The 13,165-nt window shown below is 37.1% G+C and overlaps 1 protein-coding gene across 1 annotated transcript in view; it reads right to left on the bottom strand.

The window, feature by feature from the left end:
• The window catches only part of FANCC (FA complementation group C), an 87,230-nt gene that overhangs the window by 51,008 nt on the left and 23,057 nt on the right, over window positions 1-13,165 (bottom strand). The window contains exon 4 of the mRNA XM_075136496.1: window positions 12,539-12,633. Within this exon, the coding sequence (XP_074992597.1) occupies window positions 12,539-12,633 (95 nt within the window). The remainder of the gene's footprint in view (window positions 1-12,538; window positions 12,634-13,165) is intronic.

The following is a 13,165-nucleotide window of genomic DNA, read 5'->3' as shown; positions in this document are numbered from 1 at the left end:
GGTCCTTCCAGCTTTGTTTGGGAACTGCATTTAAGCACAGGCGAACAAGGTTTTTGGTCCTTGCCTGAGCTACGCTGCAGCCGTGCCTGTGGCTGGTGGCGCACCTCATTGCTCTGGAGCCTGACCCGTGGCCGTGACTTCCCGGCTGGACCTTGGACCTGCCTCACCACTGTGAACCTGGTCTGGCGATCACTGGACTTATGGCTGACCCTGGTGATTGTCACTGGACTAGCTCTGCTCTTCTCGTGCAACTGCGCTGTTTCTGCGTAAAGCCACAGCCGCACCTGCCTCCTATAGTCCCCTGTGGATCCTGGCTCACCTTCCCCCGCGGAGCAGCCTACTCGTGGCGCTCCCTCACGCCAAGCGTGGCAGCGTCCACTGATCTGCACTCAGCTTCCTCCGTAATGGCCTCAATACTCAACCTCACAAGGTGCCAATACAAGTCTTTTCAGTTAGCCTCTGTCTTTAATACTCTCAGATCCTGCACGAATTAAAATAGTTGATCTATACCTAAGTTTTGCCTCACTGAGCTTTTTCCAAATGCTTACTGGATTTTCCAGTAAACAGCAATTCTGTCCAAGGTCTGAATTTACCTTTGCAAATGCTGTATTTAAAGGTGAAAAGTGTTCGATTACTAAACTTATCCTCAGACCTTTTTCATGAGTGGCCACAACTGGTTTATTATTGTTTCAGCTGAAGCTCAGCTTCTACCAAAAAAAAAACCCCGAACATTTTACTGCATGAACCGAGGCCAGAGAAAGAGTAGGAGTTCTTACTCTTGCTTGTGTTAGGCCCTTGACACAAACAGCAGCATTTTCCTATTTTAACTGACATGACTGCGGTGATACCATCTCTGGTTTTTTTTGCAGAGACAGTCACAAGAATTGAGGATTTTTTTCTTAAATTAATCCCTTCTGTTTCTCTTTTCACGAACTGCACAGAATGCTTATTAAACAGTTTTGCACAACAATACACTCACAAGGATGGTTCAGGCAGCTTGATTAAATACATAAACTGCATTCCGAAGACTTTTTATACAGTCCATCCACATACACGATACTCTTCCTCAGTACAATCTCTCTTGCTATACATTTCTCCACAGGTATATTACATCTATGCTTGTTTCATTTAGCACAGAAGCTCTGCTTCTTTCAAAAATGGCTTGGAGCTTCTGACCGTAGCCTTTTATTGTTGGGTTTGGGTATTATTATTATTTTCTTCCAGATTCATAGAACTTCTTGATTTTTAAAAACATGTTGCTACATTCTGGTGAGACAAACTGACTGCTATACCCAACCCAAATGACAGCCAAAGAAACAAAAGCAGTTTTCCCTAAGGAGAGGGCTGAACTTGAAAATGTTTACTCTGTTCTCTTAAGAGCAACTATTAAACCCTGATGTTACAGCAAACTTAATATCTGGCACCAATCAGAAATGTCTCTCCTTGTATGTCAGATATTCTCTTTTAAAATATTTAATGCAGTAATCTTTCAGTGGTTTTGATCTGGGTTGGTTTTGTACATGGCCAACAAATGTACCACTCAGGTGTTCTTCAGAAGAGCAAGCCTTCAGGAAAAAGTCATGGAATATTCAGGCCTCTTCAGCTTTATTCTGCACTTTGAGTATTACTCTTCTGAATTGAAAGATTTTATTATTATGGGTTTTTCTGTCCATTGCCCAAGCTCCTGGCAAAAGTTATGAAGCTCCACCAAGTATTTTTAGATCTGCATGACCTTTCAGCTCATCTTTTTTTTTTTTCCCCTCTGTCAGATTTGATTTGTTAACTGGCTCTGAAAAAATGAGCACTCTGTCTCCCTATGCTTTAGTTTTGACTGACACAAGCTTTTTGTTTGCTTTTGACAAAACTCTAATTGTCAAGTTGCTGCTTAACAAATACAAGGCATCAGAAGTTATGTCTACACCTGCTAACATGTCTCTCGCCACTTGTTCCAAATCCTGATCACACTCTGATCTCTAACCTGTGAGTCAGCCCTTAAGTTTGTAAGACTGGGTTTTTTTCAGTCTTATTTACAAACTGTTTTACGGAATTCACTATTTTCACTTTCCTTATGCATTCTCTAAAACATCTCATTTTTATGTTTCCTTTTACACAATGCATGTATGTATAGCTTTTGCATACATGTCTGAAATAACAATTCACCCAGCTTCCACTGGTTGAATTAACTGAAAATTGTTTTAAAACACCAATTAATTTATCTCAAATAATTACAAAGAGAAAAGCTGCCTTCTGGGTTTTCTGGGTTTTAATACCATCGCCTTTGACAAAATGGCACATATGAGTCTTCTATATGTCCTTTCAGGGGGTGGGGCATTGGCCTTTAACCCATTCTATCTACAGTCGAATAGTTTTTTAATTTTTGCTAGTATACGTAACTCTAGAACACTCTAGAACAAAGTGCCCTTCAGATACCTGATTCGTTCTGCTCCTAAGATCTAGTCTAAGAGTGTGCATATGCACTGTGTATCAAGAAAGGTGGACTGGGTGAGCAAACACAATTTTATAGTCACTGACATTATTACATATTTGGACTTTCTTGTACAAGATGGTGGACTGAGAACTACACAGAAGCCAGGGTGACACAAACGCTTCTGATCCTTTATTGCTTAAATAAACAATGGGAAAACCATCAGTTTAACTGTTGTGACAATTACATTCACTCAGGTATGTTTGCTGTTCATTAGTCAACTTCATTATTAAACTGGTAGATCAAGTTTAAAACAAAAAGACCCTGTATTTTTAGCTTCATGCATAAAAAGTAAAACTATGTAAACAGAATTTTACAAAATTGTGAAGCAGTTATCTTTCATGTTTTCCCTTTATATCTGGGAAACATTTTAAAATCAGCTTTTCCTATTCAGAAAGCTCGTATGCTTCCTCATTATTCCTTGACTCACAAGTCAAATACAACATTCAGGTTTCTTGGATGCAACTCAGATGGCTTGTCAACTTACAAATGCCATCGAAATCTGCACTTCCCATCCTGTCCACAGGATATAAGCCTATCTGGGGTTTAAAATTGGATTAAAATTTTCATGAATGATGAGAACATCAATAATTGCATTGCATAACAAAATGTAATTTTAAAAATTTTAAAGTTCTAAGTGCTTTAATGCTCTGACCAATCATGAATCATAAGAATAATCTAAAAATCTCCAAACACAAATAAAACAATATCATAAAAAGGATCACTAGCCTCTTTATCCTAATTTTAGCCTAATTATCCAGAATCTCTTGCATGTTCACAAAAGCCTCCAGAACAGACAACCATTAGCAGCAGGATATTTGGTAGACCGTTTTTGATTGTTTCCATTTTTATGAGGTGTATTTATTTAAAAATTGCTCTTAGTTTTGACTAAGAATGGAAAACTTTTGTAACATAGAACAGCTTAAGTGAAAGTATAATGCACAACAGTTAATTCTCAGTTTTTATTTCTCGTTACCAACTCCAGTGAATGGCCTGTTCATGCTTACTCTGTAACAGCATTATTTTATACCCCTTAATCTGGTTGTAGAAGTCAAGTTCAACTTGGTCCTTCCTTAGAGGAAGCACTCATCTTTATTTGTCATCGTCATGACAAATTTGACAAATTAAAGGCAAACTAATACTGCCTTTCTAACAAAACACATCCACATGGAACCAGGGAAAGGCTGCAGCGTTATTACCATTAGTTTAATCCCTAACAACATCTAAATTACCCTACTCTTTAGAAACGGTGTGGGAGAGCACATGTTTCTGCACGGATGCATGTCTGTGTGATGTGCATACTGACAATCGCTTAATACAGAAAGTGCCATCTACTGGTATTTAGTGGTATAAATTTTCGCAGCTTACTATGCTTGCTAGAGTTGCTGTGCTAATGCACTGCAAAAGGCTTACTCTTAACAAGGTACCAGAAACAAAAGAATGGATGCTTTGTTGTACCCGACATTGCGAAGAGAGTCTCATGCTTACAGCAAATAAACTTTTGAAACCAGCAGCAGTGAAAAAGGTGACAGAATGAAATAAAACATGGGAGCAGCAAACCAAGTAATACGATGACAGACATACTAAAACCATTCCAGAATAGATACATGACTTGTCCTTAAAAATACAGTGCATGACCATACATAAATGGGACACCACGAAACCACATAATAAGGTTTGCCTAGGGAAAAGCAGAGGAGGGGAAATACAAAAAACAGGCACTGTTCAGAATACTATTTGTAATTTTATAAAAGTGAGGAAGGAGGCAGCTGAAAGAAAGGAATGGTTGTTTCTTTTTGATTCTTTTTCCTAAAGCTATTTGCATGATGAGTCTTTCATTGTAACCACTTCAGAACCAAGAATGTTTTCTAAACTGTTCGTGTACAATGTTTAATACAACAGATCCTCAGATACAAAGTCCCTAAGTACTAAAAAAAAAAAAAGAATAATTAATCATTATCATAACAACAACTGAAAACACGTGTAGAATTCTTCCACATCTCTAAAATAATTATAGGCAAGAAAAGACAAAAATCAGTTCAACTGCATGCACTGTGCATGCAGGAAAGAAGGTAATGAAATTAATTTTCCTATTAGTGAGTATCCTGAATTGTTGTCAAAAATTTCAGGAATCTTAACACAGAACTCTCACTAGTGCAAGCATCATTAGACAGCTAAGACTCAAAATGATGCCACACAACCTGGGCAACAGTGGAGCTGGCTTCTTATGTAGAGGCTACTATTAAAAGAAAACGTTCATCTTTCCTTAGAAGAATATGTATTAGAATGCTGTGAAATGGAAAGCTGTATATATTAATATAAAACAAACATATGTGTACCTGTACGTAATATGAAGAATGCCATCTACTGGTACGTAAGAACATACACCCACTGTTCATAAGTTAGTAAATAGCTATCATAATAAGCTACAAAGTTGTCATTACTATGTACTGCAAACAAACTCCTATGTCCAGTTCCAAACTCCTCCTCACATACTGGGCATACTGTATTTTAACAAATACATATAAGCCATATATCCTGCAAAATAAGCTTCTTCCCATAAAACAGACACAGGAAGAAAATACACTTTTCTTATTCTAAGGTCTTAAGACCTCATTGCAGCCTTTCAATACTTAAAGGGAGTTGTAAGAAAGATGGGGACAAACTTTTTGGCAGGGCCTGTTGCGACAGGACAAGGGGTAATGGTTTTAAACTAAAAGAGGGTAGATTCAGACTAGATATAAGGAAGAAATATTTTACAATGAGGGTGGTGAAACACTGGTTGCCCAGAGAGGTGGTAGATGCCCCATCCCTGGAAACATTCAAGGTCAGGTTGGACGGAGCTTTGAGCAACCTGATCTGGTTGAAGATGTCCCTGCCCACAGCAGGGGGGTTGGACTAGATGACCTTTAAAGGTCCCTTCCAACCCAAACTATTCTATGGTTCTATACTGAGAATTATAAAGTCTACCTCCCTTTTTCATCTTCCATTTCACATAAAAGATATCTTGGATACTTTATAAAGATATGATGAGAATCCCTGTATTTCTCAAAGATAATCTAGTCCTTCTCAGTTCCTTCATGATTTACTCATGATGCCTTACTATCCTTGTTGTGACAGAAATACTGAAAATGCTTTGGTAAATTATTCCAAATGGAAGCCAAAATACATGAAAACACACACGCATACATTTCACACTCCCTGACCTTTTTTTAACATGACTTCTTTCCAATTTTTTTCTCAGTTATTCTCCACAACTTTCCCATAGTTCCATCAATGCCTACTTTCTTCTATTCCTGAATACTATTGCCTAACCAAAATATATGTCAATGAATTAAACTATTAAGAATGACAAATCTGGTAACACCTGATCAGACAGCTGGATGATCCAAGATACGAGTGAAGAAGCACTGAACATCTAAAGAAGAAAGGAAAACCACATAAAAGTGCAAGTTTATAGTGAGAAGTAACTAAGCATTTCAATGCAAGTCCATCTGTCCCAAAAAGTAAATCACAAACGTTTCCATTTTGAAGCATCACTGAGAGACCATCCTTTCAATGTTAATTCATCACAGTCTTAGATATATTGCTACATAGAAAGCAAAGGTCTTAAAAGCCCATTTTGTTGAAAATTCTGGCACAGATTCAGAAGTAGGGGTGAAAGGTCACTGCTTCATTAACTGAACCAACTCAATTAAAATTGTAGTTTAATTAAAAAGTCAAGAAGATCATAAAAAAAACAGGTCATCCAGACAACATCACTAAAAATCTCAAACATCCTGTGCTTAATTGGCAGTAAATTTCTTGATCTGGCCTATTTGAGGAGTAGCAATCCACTGCAAAACACTTTAATACAATTTAATACAATAGACAGAATTCCATCAAATTTAATGTAAACAAACACAACGTCAAGGTACATCAAAAGGTTGTCATGTGGAAGACAGGTATATGCCTTCAATTCTTCTGGAAAACAAGACTTCTATTCAGATGCTTTAATGTGTCCTCCACAGGAGGCAAGTGTAACAGTACTAAAGGGAAAGATCCCACACAGAAGGCCTTGACATTACGTTCTCAGATTTATAACTCAAATTAAAAAAAACCCAGCCCAAACCAAAACAATAAAAAAACCCCACAAAACCCTTTTTACCAGAAACATTCGAGCATTGCTGTACAAGCAGAGGTTCTACTAAACACATACCATATTAAACTAATGGTTTTCAAACATGTTTCCGTGTTTGCTATTCAAAAAATAACAAGATGACACTGAAAAGTGCTGGTATATCTCCTATTTCCCTAAAAAGCAGAGAAACTCCAGCAAGCCCATGTTGCAGTTCTACTGCAAACACTGAATTTGGCAAAATGGAAGTCCTTTACCTGAGAAGACTACATTTGCATTCTCAAAGAGGTACTTCCCAAGTGGTAAACTTTGTTCATTGAGTCCTGACAGTGTCCAAAGGAAATAATAATGTGGTCTCTGCTTTCCATCGCATACATTTGGAAATAAGTGGTGTCCACCACCTTCCCACCAACATTGCTTAGCTCAACAGAAAATTGAGAAGTTAAACTCAAAGAGGGGGAGGCAAGGACTGCAGACCATAATTCAAAACCTTGATCTTAAAGCAGAAATATCTCAGCAACATTCACAAATGATTAATAGATGAGTCAGAGTTTTAGAGGCTTTTTTTTTTTAATCAGTTTTAGTATTTTCATAGGAATATTATTTTTACACAGTTCTGTTGATGAACTAGAAACTCACTGACGCAATAAAATTAAAATTTTTACATGGATTTGGTGTCGTACCATCCTCAGTTCAAAAATTACCCAGAATAACACTGGTAAAAGAAAACATGTATGAAATCTTATAAAAGATAAAAGACACAAGTTTCATTAGGTATTTTCGGAAAATATAACAAAAATAATTTTATAATTCCAGCGCCATTAAAAATTACTCTTACAAAGAACACCTATTATTTTTGCAGCCATTACCATAACGTGGCCTTCCACTGGATACACATACCCAACAGAACTACACATTTCCAGAAAGGAAAATTTGGCCAAGCCCCAAAACCACCTCTAAAAACACGTTCCAAGACTGATAGGCCTTCTACCCCTATGTTTAAGCTATTATGTATACACTCGTTCCTTTGAGGGAAAGTAAAACATTGAGAAAATGTATCTTATATAAAAAAAATTAAAAAAATTAAAAAGAGGTATATTAACTCTTCCTGTTTTACCGAATTTTAAAAGGGATGGGCTGTAACACTGGAGCGTGTCCAGAGGAGGGCAACAAAGCTGGTGAAGGGCCTGGAGCACAAGTCTTAGGAGGAGCGGCTGAGGGAACTGGGGTTCTTTAGTCTGGAGAAGAGGAGGCTGAGGGGGGACCTCATCGTGCTCTACAACTACCTGGAAGGAGGTTGTAGCGAGGTGGGTGTTGGTCTCTTCTCCCAAGTAACTAGCGATAGGACGAGAGGAAATGGCCTCAAGTTGCGCCAAGGGAGGTTTAGACTGGACATTAGGAGAAATTTCTTTACTGAAAGAGTGGTCAGGCCTTGGAACAGGCTGCCCAGGGAAGTGGTGGAGTCACCATCCCTGGAAGTATTTAAAAGACGTGTAGATGAGGCGCTTAGGGACATGGTGTAGTGGGCATGGTGTGTTGGGTTGACGGTTGGACACGATGATCTTAGAGGTCTTTCCCAACCTTAATGATTCGATGATTCTATGATTCTACAAAGAACTTTGCACTGGAACTTTCACAAGTATGTATGGTCTTCCAAAACAATACAACAAAAGCAGTATTTGAGACAAATTCCAAAGCAATAAACAATTCATAAACACAGTTTATAAACTGAGAGGAGAGGAGGAGGTGTGACCAAGTTAATAAAATGGAAATCTACTTCAGAAAAGTCCTCTAGTTGCTACAATGTGATTTCAAGAGTAACCCGCAGAGAAAGAAAGCTGTTCTAGCCCCACCAGACGGAAGCCCATGTTAGAACCAGACTTACTGCACAGGTCCAAAACTCTGCTCAGAGAAGGCCAGCTGGAGAAACTAAATCACTTACTTTCTTAGAGACTGGTTTCACCAGGTCATGACTGATTTCATCAGTGAGAAATCTGTGGCAGCATGTATCTTGGCTTCCTATACTGCATCTGGCTGTATAGAAAACCTATGGAACCTAGATTCCAGCATTAAAATTCAAAATCATTAAAAATAAAAAAATTCTACCATTTTAAACAGCATCTGATCCTAAAAACACTGCAGTCTACATTGCACGTTTTAATTAAATTCCAAGTCATATCTTTGCACGTTTTATTCTTTCAGAGGACTTACAGGCCTGCATGATCTTGGTTTCTGAAACTTACTAATAATGCTGTTCAAGTGGGTAGCTACCCTTCTTGTCATTAAAAACAACACAGCTTCTCTATGACAAAGGCAGGAAAGTTAAAAAGTAAGCAAGCATCAAATACATTTTTTGCTACTTTGAAAATGCAATTTAGTAGCTGAAAACAAAAGACTTGAGATCAGCCTTCCTATCAATGATCTTAGTCAAAGACGCACTGAAAGGCCACAAAGTACTTTTTAGGAACTCACGCTTGCCATGACAAAAAGCAAGGTGTAATTTAATAGTCAATGTACATAGCTGTAAAAACAAAGGAAAGAAGAATATTCACCACTAACTTGACTGAATAATATAATTTTCCAATCGGATATAACTTTGCATTTTGGGAGGAAAATTTTAACGTAAGCCACATTTAAAACCCATAAAACTAAGAAGCAATCTTAAAAAGGTTTTTGTGGTGGTTGTTGTTAAAATTAAACAGTTAATAGTAAGCTGGTAAAGTTATCTATCTGCATTACATACTCCTCATTTTTTGGTTATTTGGGTGGAGTTTTTTGGTTGGTTGGTTGGTTGGTTTGATTTGCTTTTTTACATTTTCTTTGTTCTATTGTCAACTAAATGTACACCCAGAGGTCCCAATTTATTTGATGCACGCTGGCTTACACAGTAAACTACGTTACTTCTTTAAAAGCTGAGTATTCCTCCTCAGTGTATGCTGAAGTATTAAGTTGAGGAGATAAAATTAACTCTCAGCTGTAGGGCCAAAGGACAAGGCTACTGTGAAGGTCACTTCCGCAGAAGCTGAACAGCAGTTCCTATATGTAAAGCCCTTTTCCATGGCTCCTGTGTCAGTGTGTACGGACCCGACAAAGAGCCCCATTCTGTGTGGTCATGGATGGTTTTCCATCCATACCCTCTAGGGAGAGCTTAAATACCTTAGATAATCTATCATTTCATTCCAAATACGGGCAAGTTTTCCGTAATACTAAAAACCTTTTAAGTAGCATTCACATTTCAGAGCTTTATTTAGAATTAATTTCTGGATTTCAATTTCCCTTTACATCATGTAGCCACAAAACTACCTTCCTCCCCACCCTCAAGAATTTGTTTCAACTATGTATTTTAGACTGTTGGCCATTTTTTCCATAGTGTACCACAGTGTATTTGGCATCTTCTCCACCAGAGAGTGAATATCCCTGCTGTAAAGAGCTCTCACCAAGGCTGAGGTCAGCTCAAACCACTGCAGAGGTTGGTCATCCAGTCAATATGAAAACAGTTGATGCAAACCTCAAATTATGGCTCTCATAGCAAATGTGTCTTGCTCCCTTTCTGTGACAATTTTTTGAGACACATATAATATGGAAAATAAAGCAGTTCAGGAGGAAACAATGTTAAGTATGCACTAGGTGGATCAATAGACTTACTGTATGGGGTTTTTTTTAAATATACATCATTATCACACATGGCAAAAGAAACCCTTCAAGAGTAGCAAAATATTTAACTTAGGTTCTTCTGTACAAACAAGCATAGTCCTTATTACATCACAATTGCTGGTAACTAGAATTACAATGCTGATTAGGAAAAGGAGATAAAACCACTTTCTTCAAAAAGCTTTGTGATGATGCACACTGCACAGTAAGAAACCGAGAAGAAATTTTAATAACTATAGAAGACAATTTAATAATATCCTTTCTTTTAATCTCCACTTTTGTATCCTCATGACGTGCATTTTATAACCTCCCTTACCTATCCTTTTTTTTTTTTTTAATTAGAAGTTTTCCAAGAGCTGTTTCTTTCCCTCCAATCAAAATACAAAGGTATTACATTTCAGATCATATTATGCTACACCCACTTTAGGCAACTAGGGAACTGCTGAATGATAAAAATAGCCAGTAAGACACGTTTATGCTTTGAACTCCTCCATGCCTTCTTCCCTATCACTTTTAGGTTAACTCTGGACCCATCAAGTCACAATGACTATTAAGGTTGATTCAAACACACAGAGTGGGTGAAAAATTTCTGCAGACTACAGTCAGGCTGAATCAAATGCTTACGTGTTAGGCCCAATCCAAGACAGCTTCAGGTGGCAGTGCTGCCAAAAGCAGCAGTCCCACCTTTATCCATCCCTAACTGTTTGTTCTTGTTTTCATGATACTTTTTCTTCTATCAGCCACACCATCAGTTCAGTTACATCAATCAGATAAGGCAACTGATACAGATTAAAACAGCTGTTTTTTTTCTCTTCCAGAAATGGAAGCTATCTGTAGACGATTGTCTGGGTACAACTCTCCTCATCACTTAACATCATTAATGCATATGCTGCTGCTAATAACAAATAAAATGACAAATTTTGCTCTGTTTGATAACTAAGTGCATGCTATTGTGCATCTCCCATGTCATTATGAAGAATATGTCCAACCAGCAAGACTACATTAGAAAAGGCAGAATTTTTTTTGCATCATTTTGGTATTCAAGCATTGCCACACTGTGAATTTCAAGTATACTAACCTCAGGAAGACCCTCTTGAAAAAGGTTAAAGGAAGGAAGAAAATAAGGGTGATTTCAGTCAGTATTAAGTTGTTGATAATTTCACGGCATTTGGTAGAACCCACCAAATCGGGGCCCAAGGGCATCTGAAAGTTTGTGAGAACTTACTGCTGAGAATTACTGCACCTAAATCAACAGTACTACACAGTTAAATAGTTATTTACCAACATAAACATCTGCAGTATCATCACCTATTTTATAATAATCTGTACATCCCAGTATTACATGCATACCTAGATAAAGTACCTAGATAATGTACAAAGTCTACTAGTAAGTAAGAAATTAACTACCTAGAGGAGCCTAGAAGTACCTTCACCTTTAGCAGACATGTACATAAATAATGATCAGGCTGCTACATTCTCACTAGTTGTGAGGACTATAAGATATATAAAAAAAATGCATTAACAATTCCATTAATATTTTAAACTATATTTTGATATGGACCCATGGAGTATGCAAGGACATAAAAACAACATTGCACCCTCAAATTGCTATTCAGCAATGTAAAGCATTAAGCATCAATGTGCTGCAAGTTATTTACATGCTGATGTGCTTTGCTAGTTCAGTGTGGAAATGTATAAAATATGAACAGATGTGCCATGCAAAACCCCAAATTTGGGATTAAAGTTAAGGATTCATTACTCCTTAAGTCACTAAATATAAATCCACACACAAGCACCACCCCTCCCCTCTCTGCCTGCCTTTGAAGAAAGTTTGGATACAATTAAATTCTTCATAGGCAGAAGATTAAACAAAAGTAAAAAAGAATAAAATTAAAGAGCAAATATAAGTTGTTTTCAAAACAAACTATGGCACTTCTCCAGGTTATTTATTTTATCCTAATTGAAAGGTTCTTTTTTTTTAATAATGCTTGCTTCCCTTCTGATTTGTGGTCGTTGCTCACTATTCAGTTACTAGACTTGGTGAACGTACTAGGTTAAAAGCCATCAAAACTACCCAATTTAAAATACCACATCTTTTTAATATTTAAAATGACAGACTAGCACTGACTGTGTTATAATTAGTGTGATATATACTTCAACACAATATGCATGCAAGTTGTGTTTGGAGCAGTTTCTTAAATGACAGTGTCTCTATGCTATGGATGTAGCACCTTTAAATAATCAATTTAATTCAAAGCAGTCCTGGGAAGGATTCATTCACTTACCCGTATCCAGCTGTTGGCCTTCAATTCCACAGGGTTCTGTGGTTCACTGCTGTATAGACAACATAAGCACCACATCAGAGTCTTCTGGCTTTCATCTGCAGGAAAAAAAGCAAGTAAGGATACATTTAGAGAAAAAAAAAGAAAAATCAAAACACAGAGAGAATTACACACAACAATCCCTATCCATCCTCAAAACTAAAGCCCTAAATGTCAGTCTCAACTCATAATGCTTCTATTCTACCAGTTTCGCACCACACATTTAATGTTATTCATATGTAGTTCTTGTGTAACCATTTCCTTCAATAGCAGTTTAAAAGGTATCAAAGAGTTCAAAATCTATATAATATTTAGATGCTCTTAATAAACATGCATGACCTAGTGATTCGTTTACATAAATAATACTTGAAGCTATCATCAAGGAACTTTCAATTCCGCATCTAAATAATACTATTAATAATAAACAATAATCAACAGTAGTAAAATAAGTATTACATTGTGTCCAAAGCTTGTGCAACTAAAGAATGCTCACTTCTGAAAAAGTTAAGTTCATGGAGTATGAAATAATCTGTAACAAGAATATAAAACATCGAGTTTTCTGTAAGAACATATTAAGATTCTCCATGCTTC

Source organism: Calonectris borealis, chromosome Z (genome assembly GCF_964195595.1).
Source record: "Calonectris borealis chromosome Z, bCalBor7.hap1.2, whole genome shotgun sequence".
Lineage (NCBI taxonomy): Eukaryota > Metazoa > Chordata > Aves > Procellariiformes > Procellariidae > Calonectris > Calonectris borealis.
This window is presented reverse-complemented; position numbering and strand designations above follow the sequence as displayed.